The 20,382-nt window shown below is 36.4% G+C and overlaps 1 protein-coding gene and 1 long non-coding RNA gene across 3 annotated transcripts; both read right to left on the bottom strand.

Annotated features, from left to right (window-relative positions):
• Positions 1-12,088: 12,088 nt before the first annotated feature.
• LOC113356167 (cx9C motif-containing protein 4-like) lies at positions 12,089-14,514 on the bottom strand. Of its 2 annotated transcripts, XR_003362888.1 has the most exons (3): positions 14,364-14,514; positions 12,601-12,702; positions 12,089-12,495 (listed from the first exon to the last, which is right to left on the bottom strand). XR_003362888.1 is itself a non-coding variant. In XM_026599210.1 (2 exons), exons 1-2 carry the CDS (start codon positions 14,450-14,452, stop codon positions 12,597-12,599), a joined length of 195 nt encoding a protein of 64 aa, XP_026454995.1. In that variant the 5' UTR covers positions 14,453-14,512. The 2 variants fall into 2 exon arrangements, 1 of the variants encoding a protein (XP_026454995.1); XM_026599210.1 differs by lacking the exon at positions 12,089-12,495 and having other exon boundaries at positions 12,597-12,702; positions 14,364-14,512.
• A 2,486-nt stretch (positions 14,515-17,000) lies between these two features.
• On the bottom strand, positions 17,001-19,279 carry LOC113361259. Its single transcript, XR_003365036.1, has 4 exons — positions 19,071-19,279; positions 18,524-18,574; positions 17,391-17,500; positions 17,001-17,105 (listed from the first exon to the last, which is right to left on the bottom strand). It is a non-coding gene; the product is annotated as an uncharacterized LOC113361259 (long non-coding RNA).
• Positions 19,280-20,382: the final 1,103 nt, after the last annotated feature.

Below are 20,382 nucleotides of genomic sequence, written 5' to 3'. Positions count from 1 at the left end.
TATTGATGAAATCTGTCCCCTTTGCAAGAACGAAGCAGAGACTGTTCTGCATCTTTTCATTTAGTGTCCTATTGCTTCCATGTTTGGTTTGGTTTATCTCTACAGCACATGGTTACTTTTGATTTATCATGGATTGCAGATTTGTTTTTAGGATGGTTTGATAAAAAGTTAGGCTCTTCCCCTTTTGCAGTTAACTGGCCTAGTATAGGTTCTATCGTTATGTGGTGTATTTGGAAGTTAAGATGCGACGTGGTATTTAGAAATATTTTCCTGAACTTCGACAGGGTAATTCTGGATGCTAGAAGAATGATCAATACTTTTATTGTACCTATTGTGCCTTCTTTGCAGTCTCAAGTTGTTAAGAAAAGTGTTAGCACCCCTATCGATGTTTTGGAGAACCTTTTATTCATTGATGTTTCTTTTAAAGATTTTAAAATGGGCATGGGTTTAATCTTATGTGACACTGCAGGAAGTATAAAATGTTCTCGGTCGGAATTTGAGCTGATTCCAGATGCAGTTGGTGCTGAGGCGACTGCTCTAGTTTTGGCTATCTGCAAGGCAAAGGAGATGAATTTGTCCAAGGTCATGTTTGTTAGTTTTGGCTATCTGCAAGGCAAAGGAGATGCAGTTGGTGGAGTTTGTGAAGGGAGGCAGTGACGCTGTTAGCTGGAGATCTAATGATATTTTGAAAGATTGTCGGAGTCTACTTTCTAGTTGTAATGTATATAATGTAGTGCATGTTGAGCGTGTGAAGAACAAACTTGTTGTCCGACTTGCACGCCGGGCTAGAAAATATTGTATAAAGAATACTTGGGTCCCTGTTCCTTCTTTTTTATACAACTTAGTTAGGAAAGAGACTATGGTAGACGTTTGTAATTTTCTTATTTGTTAATGAACCGGCATTTCTCAAAAAAAAAAAAAAAAAAAAAAAACAAGTATCTGTGTAAAATCTAATATCTTTTACGAGGCCAAGTGACCTGCAGGCCCAGATACGTAGTAGGCAAAGAAAGAAAGAAAATCCTCCTATCTGCTAACGACTATTATTAACAACAAATCACAACTTAAAAGCCTAAATCACTTTAAAGTTTAAACCCTAAGATTCAGGTATACCTTTTCGACTTTCAAACCATGTGTCAAATTGTTATCTTTTCCTCTTTATGTGATGCATAGCACAAGGTTAAAGAATTTAAATGAATTTATTTTTAGGTCAACAAAACCCTATGTACATTATTACTGATCTCCACTCCACTCTTTTTAAAAGATAGGAACAAAAGGGAGATTCCTAATAGATCAATAGCCTTTCCATTCCCCTTTGTTTAATGACAACTCTTTTTGAGCGGTTATAGGGTCACCACCCCAGTGGTACAGGTTTGTATCACTGTAACCAACCCAAACTAACTTTTATCGAATGGTCCCTCTCTTAAGAGTTAAGCATACAGTCGAGTCGCTCTGCAAACAATAATGCTACGTATATCGTGAGGGACACCCCAGCTGCTACCGCGTGAGAAGAAAGAAAAAAAAGTGGCCCCCACCCTAAACTCCACCTCCTGCAAATCTCCCCAAGACTCCCCGTCTGACCGTTCATTCTCCTCACGGGATTTCTCCCGGTGTAAAACCGCGGTCAACGTAGCATCACACGTAGCATCACTGCTCTACAAAGGAAAGATAACAGTTAGGCACTGGCCGTTTCCGACACTCCAATCCATTGACATATTTACTTTGACCCATCTTCCTCGACATCATCGTCTTACATACCATCATCATATATAATATAATTACATTATCACACTGTCGGTAGACTACACAATCAAGTCAACACGTGGCTGACCCGGTGAAAAGATTTAAGGCTGGCTTTGAGCTTGTGGCATCGGACGACTGGAAGTCTATTCCAACAACAGATAAAGTGTGAAAATTATATGTGAACCGAAAACTAAATGCCGCTGATTTTTATCTATAGATTTGGACGTCAAATAGTGTTATCGGTAATTTGATGGTCAGCCAGTGGCACAGCTCTACTGCAGGAGTGCAGGGGCATCTCATACAATCGAGTTGCAAGTAAAGAAAAAGTCAATGCTTCCATGATGAGTAAATTATGTAATAAACTCCATTACGATTGACTTTTTGTACTTGCTTGCAGTGGATTAGATATTTTCTCAACTTCTTACAAAAAATTTCTCTCCTCTCTCTCATCAGTGCCGTATGAGACGGAGAAAATTGGCAAAATGGGGATATGTCGATATGATACGATGCCAAAATTTGAATAATATCAGTCGGGTAGTATCTCACGATCATCATGGAACCACCATTTGTATATTTACGCGCGTTGATTGTTTATTTTTGAATATGATAAGCATCGTCAATTCGTCGTCATCATTGAGTAATGGAAAGAAAATCAAGGGGGAACATGAGAATCATCATTGTATATTTTGACGGTTGCTTTGATATGGTGTTTAACCGTGCTTATGCATCCAGAATCTGACATATGATCGATCACGAATGCAAACATTTGATGGTGGATTCTACCGGTTCCACTGCCACCCAAGGCTCTTCAATTGCTCTAAATAATTGAGTTTGTATACAAAAAAAAAGAAATACATTAATAAGTTAACCATAATTAATACCAAGTTAACCATAATTTGTGCAAGAAAAATCCTCTCATCTCATCACTGTGTCTGATATGTACAGTAGAAACTCTATAAATTAATGTTGTCGGGACCATCAAAATTTATTAATTAAACGAGATATTAATTAACCGTTAAATTAATAGTTATTATCTCTAAATTTTTCTCAAATCTATCTCTTCCATATGGCTTTTTAGCATCCTAGTAAACACCTACTGGTTTGACTATGTTTCTGATATCATGAATGATGTGTGTGTTCACGGTTTTCTCCAACAAATTCATCTCTCTCCTCTCTGCGAATCGGCTCTCACTCTTGGTTAACTCAGTTCATTTTCTAGTCTTATCTTTGTCCATTTCTCTTCGATCTTGATTGTTGTTCCTTATATTCTTGCCTAGTTTTACTATTAGTATGCATTATTTTTCTTCTTTTCTCTTCTAATCTTAATTCTAACCATTTTTCTTTACCTTGTAATTTGAATTTATTCATGTCTCACTAATTTACTTTATTTGTCTCTCTTATGATGTTTATCCAGCTTGTGTTTTGTTTAATGGTGTTTGCCAAAATTATTGTTGTGTTCATGGCGTTTGCCGAGTATGTTAAATCGGATCGTTTGACAGTATGGAAGATTTGTGATGTTCTCAGTTCTCTTTGGATGGGGATGAAACAATACCGATTCAACTCAGTCAATAAGTTTAGAAGTCTATCCCGCCCTGATGCTCATTCAAAAAATTTCAAAAGTCATTATTACTCAGTCACCAGTAACTTCAGCCTAGCAGTTATCTACGATATCTTGTTAGCCAGCTGCATCTTTCCTTATCAGTCTGTTTCAAAAAATCCCAATATTAAAGAATATCCCTATCAAAAAGGAAACTATATTTGTGATTACCCTAAAGATTTCCCAATAGAATCCTTTATCAACCTTTATTCCTGCATAAACTCCAAAAACCCTAAAACCATTTTTAGGTCTGCAATGGAAAACGAAGGCGATAACCAAGTTGGTGCCCTTGTTAACAAGTTCAAGCAAGCCACTATTGAGTTGGGAGATATTTCGAGTGTTGTTGTTGTACTAAATAGCAAGAACATCACTGAAAAGGATGAAGGAGAAACTTCTTGGGAGGCTGCTGCTATTGGCAAAGTCATCATTGAGGGACGTATGAATCATGATCTTGTCCAGAAATACATTGAGTTCACTTGGTCTTTCATGACTGAAGAAGACCGCAAAATTGTATAGATTGAGCCAAACCTATTCATCTTCAAGTTTAGCAATTTTGATCTTCTCAACAAGGTGATTGAACAGAGACCATGTCATATCAACAAAAAACTTTTGGTTGTTCATGACTACATCCCAGAATTAGTCTATACTGAACAACATTGGGGATTTCAGCTTTTCTGGATTCAGCTTAAGTACCTTCTGCCAGAACATATGAATGTAGCTGCAGTCACCAAAATTGGTGAACTTATGGGAGAAGTCAGAGCCATTGAACCCAAAGATGCAATTCCCGTTGGGAGTGAACCGGTCAAAGTCTGTGTCAATATTGATCTCACGGATCCTTTAAGAAGAGGTGTTAAAGCTATCACTAATGCAGGTACCTCGAAATGGATTAAGTTTTATTATGAATGTCAACCTAGTGGCATATGTAATGATTGCTACGTCATCAAACACTGCAAAGTTTCCTGCAAACCAGCTGCTGAATTTCTTGCTAAGGCTCACGAGAAACCCTATTTTATTGGTAATGCTAGCCATATCAGAAAGAATATCTCGTCTAAATCTGCTTCAGTTACCCCAATGGCTAGAAAATCTCAGAAGAACTTCACTAAGAATACTGTTTTTGTTCCACCTAAGGATGGAATCCCTATCAACATGGATTTTCTCCTTAAATCTTCTGAAGATGACAATAATGATGAACCTATTCGACTAGGCAAAAGATTCAGAACTGATGAAAACCCTTCCTCTTCTGCTGAAATTGTATCATCCTCATCCACTGCTTCTACTGGGAACACTACGGAGAACCAAACATCTTAAAGGTGCACAACACAAGAAACACAGGAGGGTGTGGCATCTAAAGGGAGTCAGGTAATCTCTAGTCTCAAAAATCTTTTATGCATTTATTATCCTCGTATTCTCTCTGTTAATTTCTTTCTCACTTATTTCTCTTTCATAGTATTTAATTTGTCTCATTTTTTCATTGGAATTTTTATAGTTTTTTCATGCATTTTATTTTACGTCTGCAGTAATTGTTATCATTACAAACATAAGTCAGAGAGGAGTTACCATTATAGTTTCCCTTATCCTTGCATTTCTAATCTCATCAACACCTTGCTACTAGTTACCCTAGCCATGAAAATCCTCTCTTGGAATCTGCAAGGGTTTAAAACGGCCAGCACTAGAAATCACTTAAGTGACTTGATCAGAACACAAAACCCTGATATAATTTTCTTATGTGAAACCAAGATTTGCCAAGCTAAATGTAAACCCCTTCTAAAACAGTTCATGTATCCAAATCTTGATTTAATTGAACCTGAGTGTCTTTCAGGTGGACTTGTAATCTTATGGAAAAATGGTTTTCAGCGTGATATTGTTAATGCTAGTCATAACATGTTCAATCTTCTTATCCAAGCTGATCCTAGTAAGCCTGAGTTTCTTCTTACTTGTATGTATGGTTATAATAACTACAATAAAAAAAACAGCAATGGGATTATATCTATCAAATTAGTAGGAATAATTCTAGTCCTTGGATTTTGTTAGGTGACCTCAACTTTCACTTACCCAATACTGATACTCAAACATATTCCTCTATAGATGGTTGGGTTAACACAATGGTTCACACCAGTGGCCTTGATGATATTGGGTACATAAGTAAAAATTATACTTGGTCTAGTAATAATCTAGGTACAGGAGAAAGAAGGTCTAGGATTGATATGGCACTAGGAAATGGAGAATGGAATTTAAACTTTCCCAATGCTAGACTCATTCATTTAACTCAAGTAGGGAGTGATCACAGTCCTGTTATGCTTGTTACTGATAATTCTACTCATACTCTTTGGAAACCATTTAAATTTTTTCTTACTTGGCTCAATGACAGTAACTGCTCTACTATCATTGCTAATCCTTGGAAGAAAAGTGTGAATGGCTCACCTGGTTTTCAACTTGTTACTAAACTCAAGAATACAAGAAGAGATCTCTCCATATGGAATAGAGAACATTTTGGTGATGTAAATCAACAAGTTGACAAGCTACAAGCTGAGTTGGATTCTCTTCAAAACCAAGTTCAAGGCACAAATACTTCTGCTCAGATTATCAATATCAACCATGAGCTAAACAAGTGGCACAAGTACAAGACTGAATTCTATCAGCAGAAATCCAGTGTCCACTTCATTAAAGATATGGATAACAATAGTAAATACTTCCATACAAAAATGAACATAAGGAGAATAAGAAATAACATTGATTCCATCAAAGATCAGAACAACAACTGGCTTCAATCTAGAGATGAGATATCTCAACATCTCACTGCTCACTTCAAAGACATAAGTACTTCTGTGGAACCAATCTTGGATGAAAGCCTCTACAATGTGATCGCTACCATTATAACAGCTGAGGAAAATGCAAGTCTGACAAGACTCCCATCTCATGAAGAAATTCATTCTACTCTCAAAGGCATGGAAAATTGGAGTGCCCCTGGACCTGAAGGATTTCAAGCAGGTTTTACAAGAGCCAATGGGAAGTTGTTGGTGAAGATGTATGCTCAATGGTCACCAGATTTTTCCAGACCAAGTATCTTCTCAAACAAATAAACCAAACATATATTTCTCTCATTCCAAAGAAGAAGAAAGTTGTTTGTGCTGCTGATATAGGCCTATAGGACTATGTAATACTTCATATAAGATTATCTCCAAGATTCTGGTTGGAAGAATGAAACCATTAATGGAAAAAATTGTCTCTCCATTTCAGGCTGCTTATGTCTCAGGTAGATTAATCAGTGACAACACAGTGATTGCACAGGAAATTGTACATTCTATGAAGAAGAAGAGAGGACAAATAGGCTGGCTGGCTTTGAAAATGAACATGTCAAAGGAATTTGACAGATTAGAATGGAGTTTCTTAATTAAGGTGCTTCATTACTTTGGTTTTTGTGATGATTTTTGACTTGGTTTTCCAATGCATCAGTACTACTTCCCTTTCAGTCATGCTGAATGGTTCTCCTTGTGAAGCTTTCAGTCCATCAAGAGGAATCAGACAGGGTGATCCTCTATCACCCTACTTATTCATTTGGCTATGGAATACTTATCAAGACACTTTATTTCTGCTCAACAAGATAACACTATTAAAGGTATTAAAGTGGCTAAGAATTCACCTGCCATTAATCATTTGCTCTTTGAAGATGACTGCTTGATTTTCACTCAAGCAAATCTTACTTCTGTGAACAATCTTCTTGAAGTTCTTCATAACTTCAGTTCACAATCTTGTCAAGTTATCAATTTTGACAAGTCTGCAGTTCATTTCAGCAAATATACAAACCCTACTGTGGCTGATACATTAACTCAAATCCTTGGAGTTAAAAAGATGAATGCCAAAGAGAAATATCTTGGATCACCTCTAATTTTGGGTCATAACAAGCAAGAAGCTTTCAAATCTATACAAGAAAACTTTGAACATAGGTACTCTACTTGAAATACCACTTTTTTGTCTCAAGCAGGGAGAGCAACCATGGTGAAACATGTACTTAATTATGTCCCAGTTTATCAAATGGGTACATTAAAGTTACCCAACAATCTCCTCAACAAACTTACTTCAATTGAAAGAAGATTTTTCTGGGTTACAATACTGCCAGAGGCATGAATCCAATTGGCTGGAACAAAGTGTGTAAGCCTAAAGATCAAGGGGGTCTTGCCTTTAGAGACCTTGAAAAACTTAATCTTGCACTCTTAACCAATCTAGCATGAAGGATTTGTACAAAGAATGAGAACTTAATGGTTCAAGTGCTTAGGGGAAAGTACTTCAATGGAGGAGATATTCTGCATCAAAAATTTGAAGTAAAAATTGTTCTTATACATGGAATGGTATCACTCAAGGTATAAGTATACTTCAGCAAAAAAAATTCATGGAAGTCAACAATGGTTCTAAGACAAGAATATGGGCAGACAAATGGATACCAGGTATGACTGAACCACCTACTCCAATCAATGAGCTTTTCAGATTTTATGAATTTGTATCTGAACTGTTCATGCCTGACTCAAATATCTGGAATGTCAACTTACTGAATCAATTATTTGACATTAAAACATCTAATATGATACAAAGTTTATACACTGATCTAAATAAGGAGGATGAGATAGTCTGGATGCCTGCTAAGAATGGTGTTTTCTCAGTTAAAAGTACTTATAACATGCTCACTAAAAGTCAGTGTCAAATTCAAGTAAATGGCAACATCATTATGCCTGTTGTTTGGAAGAACTTATGGAGGTGCAACACTGCTCATAGGATTAAGCTCTTTGCCTGGAAGTGCATATGAGATCTTAACTCTACTTTGTTCAAGCTTGCTTATTATGATACCGGTATTGATGTCAATTGTGGAGTATGTGAGCAGCAGGAAGAAACAATGGAACATTTAATCTTTGTTTGTCCTCATGCAAAAGCAGTATGGAGAGGAGTTCAGGTTGATACGGATGATATCAGAAGAAATTTCAGTACTGTCTCTGAATGGGTTACAAGTTGGTTCAGTGACAGAAACTACAACGATGATAAAACACACTTGTTCACCCTCATGATAGGTATATGGGTTTTGTGGAAGGATCGCTGTGATAAAATTTTCCAGGGAGTATCTCTTAATCCTACTGCCTCTGTACATAAGATTAATTATCACCTTGCTTCTCATCTCCATAGCTCAGGAATGTCAGCTGCATTAATACAGGATAACTGTATCTATTTATGGATTCCACCTGACATAGGGATTCTTAAATTTAATGTTGATGCATCGTTTGATCCTGATACTAACCAATTGGGAACTGTCATTGTACTATATGATCATACAGGTGAATGCAAAGGCATCAGGGCAGAATATGCAAATGGAGTTCTAAATGCTGTAATGGGGGAATGCATGGCGATACGAGAAGCTCTGAGTTGGGCTAAAAGATTGCAGTGCTCAATGATTCAAGTGGAGGATGATGCACAGCTTGTCATTCAATCAATAAACGGAGTCTCATTACTCATACAATGGGAAAACCAAAATCTCATTAAAGAAATCAAACATTTGGCTTTAAGTTTTACTAAGTGTACTTTTTCTTTCACTAAGCGTGAGAATAACCATGTAGCTAATAATATTTCTAGAATTGTTAGAGAATCAGCTACTGGTATTGAAACTACTTCAGATTTTTCTGCTTCTGTTTGTGATCTTCTGGCAAAGGATCAAAACAATATTTTCCCTAATAATCAAAATTTTAGTTTATCAATTTTTTTTTTAATAGTTATTAATTAATATTTTATTAACTTATATATAAATTTCATATCACAAGTTTAGACAAAATTGATGTTTTCGTCATTGTAAACTTCGATCAACAAATAACACAAGTTTAGACAATTTGGATGAACATACAGACAGTGAAATCACTCAAGACTTGCAAAATTTGATCGAGATGTTGGGATATCACAATTCAATGAATTTCGAAGATGTCCTAAATTATTCGAAGAAAATGAAGTTACAAGTTGTTGGATGATGAAGAAATAATCGAGAACGTTATGGGAACTGATAAAGATGTGGAAGAAGATGATGAAAGTTCTACAATAGAGCCCCTTTCACGAAACGAGGCTATTATAGCGGCAATCACATTGAACAATTTCTTGTTGAACTATGAGAAAAAAACACCAAAAATTCTTACAATGATACGAAAAATTAGAGATGGAATTCAATGCGACATTAAATCAATTTTCAATAAGTCTTCATAAATTATTAATGTATTGAATATATATATATATATATATATATATGCATTATTAATTTATATTTCATACGGGTCTACATAGATAATCCATGTATTATCTTATAATTTTAGCGAATTATTAGTTTGACACGTTGTTCCCGATTCGGGACCGGCCAAAATTATTACTATTTAAAAGAGTTTATTAAATAATCGAGTAATAATTAAAAGAATTTCTACTGTATGGCAATTTCCCTAGGCTCTTGCTCTTTCCTCTATCCACTATCCACTTGCACGTAGATGTACCCCGTAAGTACAGCCACCAGGCCACTGTTAGGAATTCTCGGGCCTAACTAACCTCGAAAATCGGCTTGCAAGGTTAGGATTGCCAGAGGCTTATTAAGCATGGGACCTAGGTTGCCCTAGGCGACGTAGTACTATTTAACACCCCCCTCAACGACTAGGGCTACACTGACGGAGTGGCACGGAAGCCACGGACGCAAATTGGCGGGGATACTGGGTGGTGCGGAAACCACGGACACACACTGGCGTGGACACGGGTAGCGTTGACTGGGATCTGGCTCTGATACCATGTTAGGAATCTTCGGGCCTAACTAACCTCGAAAACCGGCTTGCAAGGTTAGGATTGCCAGAAGCTTATTAAGCATGGGACCTAGGGGATGTGGTACTATTTAACAGCCACCGCCCAAATAATACATACATACTTAAATTTAAAATTTAAGGTAGGAGCCGAAAACCATTTGCGTATATTAAACAAATACACCATAATTTAAAAGTAGGATTAGCATACATCATCACCATAATAGAGTTTATCAAAAACAAAAAGATTAGCCATAATCTTTTAGCATAAATCATAAAAATTGCTTAGTGAAAGAAAAAGGAGTGTGTTGATCTATAATTTAGTAGCTGCACCAACTTTATAAATGTTTTAGCTGCCCAAAACCTCATTTATGGTTCAGGCCAACGGCTGCTTTTCCTTGCAAGAAACAAAAACACCTAGCACTAGTGGGGGTTGTGAGTCTCTATCAAGAAATCAAAACGATGAGAAATGAGAATATCCCATTTTAGTTTCTTGTGAATATGATGGTAGATGAGATGTCCCATTGATAAAACCCTTAATTAAATTAACATGTTTTTAAGGACCCACAAATCAATTCACCAATTACATATCTTAAATCTCTTTTCACACAAATAAATACTTTCTCTCAAATTCTTCTTCTTCTTGGTTTTGGGAGCTCTTGTTAGGCAATAGCATATGATGATCTAGGAAGGTAACTAAACGATGGTTTCAGATGATTTTAGCTTCCCGACAATAATCGAGCCGGTCCCAAATTTCGTCACGTCAACTTCGTTATGGCGGGTACCTTCTGTTGCATTCATGGCATCTTCTACAGATGGAGATGATAAAGAAGAAAGAACAGATGCAGATTCTATTGTCTCTAAAAAAGAAGAGAATTTTCAAAGTGAACCAAGAGATCAAAATTCTTCCACCTTTATAAATCAAGAGAATTCTCAAGGACACAATTCGAAAGGAAGTAAAGATTCTTCTACCTTGTTAAAAGAAGAGGATTCTCAAGGAAACAATAGTAAAAGAATTGAAGACCCTTCAACGTCTTTGGTGTTTGCAGTCGACAATTGTTCGAGCAAATCCATGGACACTGAAGAAAAGATGGATATGTTATGGGAGGATTTCAACGAAGTCGAATTACGAAGTGTTTCATCTTTGCATAACAAGAAAGATCAGATTGGGAAGGTCCTATTTGATTCAGGTTACAAGAGTTATGAAGGGAAAGTAAAGCTCCTTTGTGTGCAAGGAAGAAGTAACAGTCTCAGAGAAACTACTACTGTTTTAGCACCTAGAAGACCGGCAAGTGCGTTTTTGGTATTGAAAGTTTTGAAGAAACTTTTCTTGCTTCAAAATTCTCAGTATCCCAAGAGCAACAAATCCATAGATCTCTACTGATATATCTTCTTCTTAGTTGTTAATGCCAGTTTCACAATTCATGAGTACTAGTTGACTGAAATTGGTGAGTAATGTACGTTTGTAACACTCAACCGCTCAAGTATGAAAAGAGAGAAATGTAGTGTGTATAGTGAGAAAAAATATTAGAAATTTCACTATATGTTTGTTCAGCGCATCTTTTTTCTGTCCGTGACATCATTGGATTGTGGCCATGGGAAATATAGAATACAAATGGGATGCTGATTTTTCTACTAATATGGCTGTAACATTTGGGTTACCTACATGTAATTTGTCAACTACTGATTTCGTTTGTGGTTATCTTAAATCATTTTGGGTATTTATTTTTATTAGGAAAAAAGTTTAGATATCTTCTTCCACTTTTTGTTCCAGGACGATGGGAGAATCAGGTCATTGCCGGTTGGCCTAGCCACACATACATATGAAATTATAGTGTTATTGGTAGGGGCAGCAAACGCTTACGCCGCAATGCTTTGGCACACTAAAACTGAAGTAATAATTGAACTATCAAATCAAATAGAACTTGCAGTAAGATTTGAAACTCATTCGTATTCTGAATTTCACTTTTTTTATGGTTCTTTTTTCATTCATCACAGAAAATCATAAAGCAGAAACCTGTTCCTCTACTTCCCCAATTCAGCTATAGTTATTACAGTATTTCAACCAATCCAAGATTGGGTTTGGGGTGTGGGTGTGGGTGGGAATCGGGAGAAGCTACGATATGTGCAGTTTTCTAGGTTACGACAAAACACGGAAGGAATCTGATACATCTATAAGGATACAAAAATTCTCCAAAAGTCAATTCTCATCAACTTTATCCAGTTTTGAGCTAGCAAACTAAACTCATGAAGAAGCAGATCATGTATCTACTCTTTTAGCTAGTTCTTAAATACCAAAGCTACACCAAGGTAGCAGGTTTGCTGACTTACACTTGAGGTTTCTGCTCCTTGGTATTTCTGAAATAGCAGGAAAAAGAACCCACAGAGTTATCACCTGGCACTCACAATATCAGGATAAAAGTGACTGGTCGGGAATCAAATGTATAGATAGAGGATTCTTACTTCTTGATTTGCTTCAGAAGTCCAGATACAGAAGCACAATGCGTAGACTTATACTCACATTTCTCGCAACATGATTCCAGCAGTTCAATGACTCTCTGACACCTACAAATTTGCCACAAATTATGCATTAAAAAACCATATGAATTCAGCATCCCGAGCAAGTAACCCAATTCACCAAATAAGTTGGCTAATAAAAATAAGTCATAAGGGAATTCTTCAAAAACTAAAAAATACAGGAAAAATCTGTTGTACGGTAGAGTAACTTAGCACTTAAGAATATTAAAGGAGTATACTTGCACTGTTATAACTATCTTGCTCTTTTGTCCTTAAATTTATATAATGGAAGCAGGAGAAACAAAGCAGATGCTACTTATTCTATGTGCGAACAACTACCAGAAATATAATGAACAACACAGCTTGGGTAAGATTGTGAAATCTTGTGCTTCAATCAAGTACAGAATGAATAAAAAAACTATTTAAACAATAGATGCATTCTCAAATAGGATATTTGACAATTGAAGAAGAGCGGTTTCTCACCAAGGCTTCTTTTTCTCCGTTTAGGCATCACTTAGTCTTCTTACCAGTTATACAATTAGTATAGTTTTGTTGGCTTTCCCTGCCCTAATAAGCCATGAATAGACAGGTCGTAATGTGCAATTCATACAATTTTTTGGATATGAAAGGACTTGGTGGCCTGGAGCTTTCATGTCAGTGACTCACTTGAGCTTCACTGACTTACTCTGAAGGCAGTGAAGACATGGTGTCTGGTGTCTGGTAAGATTTCCACGAGAACCAACATTTAGGTCCTGATATCTGTTAGAAGCCTTTCGACTTACTACGAACCAGTGGTAACAAAAATTGGGGCTATTAAGAGGCTCTAGTGTTCATGTACTAACAAAGATGAAAATGAAAGAGCAGAGAAGAGAAGAGCAACATCAGAGGATATCACGAGAAACAGTGGGTTGACAATGTAAGAGCAGGCCTTTGACCTGCAATGTAGTGTATGAAGGTTGAAATAACTGTATGGTAATTCAGGCATATGCAAGATCTACAAATTTGAGGGCAGGCATGATAGATTTCTCAGATCTACTATCTCTAGGTTAGTGTTAGATAACGTGGTCTTTCTTTATCAGGGAGGTATTGTATTTCCTGTTCACTGCATTTTGGTTTTAGTTCTAAACTGATGAGAATAACAAAATCTGGACCTGATAATCCTACTTATTACCAACTAGTACATCAACACTGATAAAACAGGAAAAGAAGCACAGTTTACCTAATGTCATTGCAGTTTCTCCTGGAGTGTTTGGCACTACAAGTAACTTAATTTTGTTACTTTATTTTCACTTGCCATCTCTTCGAAGCTATAATGATCAGTTTGTAGATGGTGTTTGGATGCTTAGAGAATATTCATTCGAGAAAATCGAGAAGTTCCTGGTGTTTTGTTACTAAGTATGTTATGCTTGTTAGCTCATAAACTAATAAAATACAGTACAATCGGAATTCACACATCCACTATTCGGTAAGTAAGAAAAAACAACCCCAATCAACTTGAGATTGCGACAGATTTACTACTTAACATTTAGGGCACAAAATCAAATCCAACACAATCAGTAAAAGGAATCAGAAAATACAGCTAGATTAGGTCAAAATGTGTAATCAAAAACAAAGAAATAGATACAAATTGATAACAGGTTTAGTTTTGTGTTTGATGATTTTTCATTTCAAATTAAAACAGAGAAATTAAAATCTGTAGAGAAGAAAACCTCTGAGAGTTGAAATTGTTCTTGGTGAGGCAAGCTTGGATGTCACAGGCTTGCTTCTTGCATGGTTCTTTGATCTCCTCCTTCGCCATCTCTCCTCTCTTCTCGAAGGGCCGCACTCGGAAAGGTTACTGTACCTGAAAGTATATCTGTTGGTTGTTGCGGTGACTGGGTCCCGGGCTGATACTTCTAATCGGTCAAATAGGAAAAAGATATTTTTGGATGGTAAAAATAATTTTATTAATTAGCAAATATAGTTCAAAAGATTTATAATTTCATTGTTACCAAAAACATTAGAGAGAATGGTAGTTTTATGAATTTTTTGTTGAAATCTGGAGGAAATATGCTGGAGGTTTTTTATCCTTGCTTCTTTAGCCATGTAGTCCGTTGCTGAGTTGTGCTTCCGCACTATAAACTTTACCTGTGCTTGAGGGAGGTCTTTCAAAATTATCTTGATCTCCTGTAAAGTGTTTTCGGCTGGCCAAGAGAAGCTTGTGCTCACCATGTTTATATTGTCAACTAGAGTTTTGCAATCGGAGACTATTGAGACGCTTGACAATATATTTTCTTTCAGCCAAGTAGCTGCCTTTAACAAGGCTATTGATTCCGCATGAAGAGCCGATGACGCCTTCTCTGAACCCGCTGAAATGTGCATAAATGACTCGTGGTCCACTGAGTAAAGAATAAAAACATAACCCATAGACAGGTCTTCTTTCATAAAAGAAGCATCTATAAATATTATCCAATCTGTATTTAAAGTCAGACCATTTGTAATTGTCCGGCTTCACCTTTTGGTTGTTAATTCCTTTTTGAATTGTTTTTGAGGGAATAGAGTGCAGAAATCTGTTTATCTGGCCGATCAGTTTAACTGGGTCAGGAGATATTTTCTCGAAGACTACCGAGCATCTGTATTTCCATATGAACCAAAGAATGGTTGCCATTTTTTCCACTAGGTTAGTTGAATCTTTTTCTAAAATCCACCCTTTAATCCAATGATCCATAGCAACAGTGTTTTCTGTTGAATTGATCCTGTCAAGCGAAAAACCAAACTAGATAGCTCTAGCGAATGGGCAAGATCTAAAAAGATGATTGTCCGTTTCATGAACTTGTGCGTCACGCAACTGAGAGTGAGGATCAATATCTGTGTTATGTGCTCCAAGTCGCGCAGAGGTAGGTAGAGCTTTCTGAATTAATTTCCAAATAAATAATTTTATTCTCGGAATCGCCTGAATTTTCCAAATCTTTTCCCATGGGAAATCGATTGGGGTACTGTTATCTTGAACTTGATTGATCAAGAAATTATAAATGTTTTTGGCAGAGAAATTTCCAGAGTGATGGTGTTTCCATCTCATTTTGTCTTGTTCCTGTATCATTGGAGTTATGGCTTGTATTTTTCTTCTGTTTTCTGGGTTGAAAAATTTGTTCAGTTTTTCCTGATCCCATTTGTTTTCTTCCGTTATTAACTCTTGAACTATTTCTAGGGCCTGTTCTTGAAGGTTGGTAGGTTGAGTGATTAATTCCTCAATTGGAATCCATGTGTCTTCCCAAATTTTTGCAGATTTACCATCTTTAACTTGCCAGACAAAATTTCCTCTAATTAGGTCTAATCCTTTCTGTATGCTTTTCCAGATCCACGATAAATTAGAGCTTCTTGAGGCTTCTAAAGGGTGAGAGTTTGGAAAGTATTTCGCTCTGAGGAGTTTGACCCATAATTGATCTTGATCTGAGATAAGGCGACTGGCAAGTTTGGTGAGGAGAGCAATGTTGAAGTTGTGGGGATTTTTTATTCCTAATCCTCCTTGCGAGACGGGCTTACATATGCTGGCCCAAGCTCTGATGAACCCGCCCTGTCTTTTCTTCTCTTCTTTTTTCCACCAGAAGTTTCTCTGGATTTGGTCCATTTGATCAAGGGTCTCTTTTGGAAGGGCTATCACTTGCATTTGATACGTTGGGAAAGCTCGCAGAATATATTTTATTAGGACTGTTCTACCTGATTGGGAGAGGAGTTTCGATTTCCAACCTTGCAGAGTGGAATAGTATTTTTGAAGAAGTGGCTCAAAATTTGCTTTTCTATTTTTGTTAAAAAATAGAGGGGTGACAAGATATCTATCGTTTTTAGTCATCAAAGGGACTTTAAGAATTTTAGCTATGATTTTCCCGTGTTTGGGATGCAACCGAGGACTAAAATAGACACTGGATTTTTGAAGATTTATCATTTGCCCGGTGATATCTACAAATAAGGATAAAATATCTAGCAGATTTTTTGCCTCTACTAAATTGGCTTTTGTGAATAGAAAACAATCGTCAGCAAAGAAGAGATGGGAAATTAGGGCTGTCAATGGATAAATATCCGTCAGATATTTGACAAACCGATAAGGTTAAGGTTAAGGGTTATCGGATATCCGATATCCGATAACATCCGGCGGATATCAAAAAATGCAATTCGATAAGGTTAAGGTTAAGCTATCGGATATCGGATTTTTATTCGTTAAAATCCGATTTTGTTCCCACAGAAACAAATGCTGAAAATTTAAGCTTTTTAAGTTTCTTAATAGAGTCTTTTTTGTTCAGTGTAAGAAAAGCAAACCACACAAACACCTCAGTCACATCACACATGAAAAACAAACAAAAGAATCTGCAACTACAAACAAAAACAAACTACACTCAAACAGGCTGGATCTTCTTTGCTGGTTGCATGTTGCATCAACTTCAGTCGAAGATTTCCATATATGCATTCACAAAAACCTGGTTTCAGAGAGCAGTACAATTGATTTATTCATCTGTCAAGACCTGGTTTCAGAGAGCAGTACAATATAATTGTGGTTCTGTTCTAAGAGATGCAGTGGACCTAGGTTAATATCATCATGGTCAGTGCACAGAAGACCTAACAAGGTTAATAATCTTTCAGATTGATTGATACCCTTGAGTGCACAAGAGAACTCATGAAACTGGTCATATAGTACTAATGAAGTTTACAATAGATAAGATTTTGGTACCTAAAAAAGCAAAGGAAAAGAAACAAATATTTACCTGCATCAAAGAAGTCTGGCAGCCAATCACTTAAACATAGCAATGCTTATCAAATATTTATCTGAGATACATACTTATCAAATTAACTCTTTCCATCTGTTTTCTGCAAACTGAAGATAATTGTTTTAACATATGGCAGGGTATATAAGACAGCAGTAGCATCGATCACTAAGCTATTAGCCATCAGCTGCACTATCATTACTAAATTATACCAAATATCACTATGAAAACCATAAAAACATATTCATTATATCCATTATCCAATGAACAATGTCTCTAGCCCTCAAGAATTTCATGACTGAAAGATCCAATAATTGAGCAAGAGAACTACTTATCAGAAGCAAGAATGATGGATAACTGCAGACTCGTGTTAATGATTTACTCTTCTTACCCTCTTACAAACACTCACAACGACACTGACACTGCTACTACTGTTCAAAATATAGCTGAGATTGACTGTACAAAACAAGAGGAGTTCTAGACTTGTCACGTACAAACAACTTAAACAACCAGATATAACTTCAGAATTCTAAGTTCAAGACAGGACACAATGCACTAGTGGAAACTAGGCCGAGCCATTGGAATTCAGTGTGCTACAATTCTCAAATATCAACCAGACAATGAACAGACACACAATCTAGATAATTATACAGAAATTGAATGCACAGAGAAGAAACAAGTACCAGTTTATAAAATTAGCTTAAACAAGTACCAATTAAATAGCACTGGGATATAACTTCACCAAATACTGATAAGAATGTTCACAAAATTTCCTTAACCAACTGTTACCGAGTCTAACAAACCACAATATAAAAGATAGATTCTGTAGAATAACTTTTAAAGATTGAGTTCTGAATCAGGTGAATCCTGAACTCAATGACAGAAAAGGTACCAATTCAAAGCAGAATAGCTTTGGATAGTATGCAGAGACACCCAAAGCAGAAAAGCAGAACTAATTTTATAAAATAAGATAAGTAGATAAGTTACAACTAGCTATTTAGGCCTCACATCACTAAAAACATGCATACATGACAGACTAAACAAAATAATATCTCCACCAATGTAATGAATGATACGACAACGACTACAACAAAACCAAACAACAATTCAACAGGATTGACAAAGAGAGATACCTTTTAAATCTCTTGAACGTCTCATTGTCTTCCAGGACTATGCTTCTGCAACTAGAAAAATAATATCATGTTAGGTACATATGCGTCTCAAAGACTAATTCACTAAATATTTTCACATTCCGGTGAGCAATTTTATCAAACACTACATCGCAAAGATAACAAAATCATGATAGACATCATCAAAATTTATCAGACATTAAAATACCATAAATACTTAGAAACAGCAAAACCACAATAACAATCACAGAAATTGCAACCCCATGACCATTTTTCTAATACAAACCAGCTTTAGTGAATTCGGAAACCAATTTCCTATAATCTTTATAAACTTCAAAACTTGATAATTTTTTAAATGCATTAGTAACCCTAATTTTCTCTGGAAAAAAATGATTTTCAGAATCTCAAAATTAAACATAGAAACATTCATGACTTCCTTAGGGTTTCGATTAGATTAGAAGAACATCAAAATTAAACATCAAAATATGCAATCGATTTAGGGGGAAAATGAAACCTGACTTTGAAACAATAGATTAGGTTCATGACTTACTTCTCTGAGAGTCTCTGATCATCACACTCTTCATCAAATAGATGTAGTTCACTCGGTCACTCAGTTCCTCTCTATCAATCTTCTCAAACTTCTCGAATCTCTTCTCTAAGTCTTCTGTGTTGGGGTGAAAAACGCTTAGAGAGACTAGAGAATAGAGAAGATTAGGTTCTCCGACAGTCGATAGATAATACCTAGGGGTAGGAAATTACAAGTACACCCCTAGGTTATCGGATATCGGATATTAACATGACGGAAACAGCCTATTCCGATACCGTTATCGTTAAGAGGAAATATCCGATAAAATATCCGATTCCGATATCCGATATGTCGGATTAAATTCTATAGGATGTTGGATTTCGGAAATGGATATCGGATATCGGTTATCCGTTGCCATCCCTATGGGAAATGTTTGGCGCGTTTTTGTTGATTTTGGGACCAGAAATTTTGCTATCAACAATTGCTCTGGTAAGGAGTCTGGATAAGATTTACATGCAGATGAGAAAAAGGTAAGGGGATAGGGGGTCCCCCTGCCTTAAACCTCTCGAAGTATGGAATTTTGGACCGGGTGAGCCATTTAGGAGAATAGAAAAAGAGGTTGTAGATACGCATTGCAAGATGAGGTGCACCCAATTTTCATTAAAACCAAAACTAAGAAGGGCTTTTGAAATGAATGTCCACTCCACCCTATCGAACGCCTTAGAGAGATCTAATTTAAGTGCTAGATATCCTTTTTTTTTCTCTTTAGAAGTTTTCATAGAGTGGATAAGTTCATGAGCGATTATGATATTATCTGTGATTTGTCTCCCCGACAGAAAGGCAGATTGATTTGGAGAGATTATTTTATTGAGGATGGGTTTTATTCTGTTCGCCATGATTTTTGAGATTAATTTATAGACCGTATTGCTTAAGCTGATGGGCCTAAAATCGCTTGGAGTTTGAGGGGTGGATATTTCCGGAATAAGGGTGATGAAAGAATAATTAAGATCCGTGTTGAGAGTGCCAGATTTAAAAAAATCCTGGATTGTGTTGATGATGTCAGGCCCAAAAATTTCCCAGCTGGCTTTAAAGAAACCAGGTTGGAATCCATCAGGACCCGGAGCGCCCCATTGGTTCATTTTAGATAAGGTAAGCCAAATTTCATCTCTTGTGGGGATTTGTAGAAGAGTATGATTTTCTGCTTCGGAAATACAAGGCTCAATGATGCTGGAAAAATCAAAGTTGTTATTGCTGATTTGGGAGGTACCAATTTGGGAAAAATGATTGACTAAGAGAGAGTTTATTTGATCCATATCAGAAATCCAAAGACCAGATG

The sequence above is a fragment of the Papaver somniferum genome, chromosome 3, assembly GCF_003573695.1.
Source record: "Papaver somniferum cultivar HN1 chromosome 3, ASM357369v1, whole genome shotgun sequence".
Lineage (NCBI taxonomy): Eukaryota > Viridiplantae > Streptophyta > Magnoliopsida > Ranunculales > Papaveraceae > Papaver > Papaver somniferum.
The sequence above is the reverse complement of the archived record's forward strand: the minus strand, read 5'-3'. Positions and strand labels throughout refer to the sequence as shown.

Coding starts and splice junctions, on each gene's coding strand:
- LOC113356167 (XM_026599210.1), bottom strand. CDS start 14,452: ATGGCGAAGGAGGAGATCAAAGAACCATGCAAGAAGCAAGCCTGTGAC. Junction 12,703..14,363: donor AACAATTTCAACTCTCAGAG/GTTTTCTTCTCT, acceptor GCAAATTTGTAG/GTGTCAGAGAGTCATTGAAC.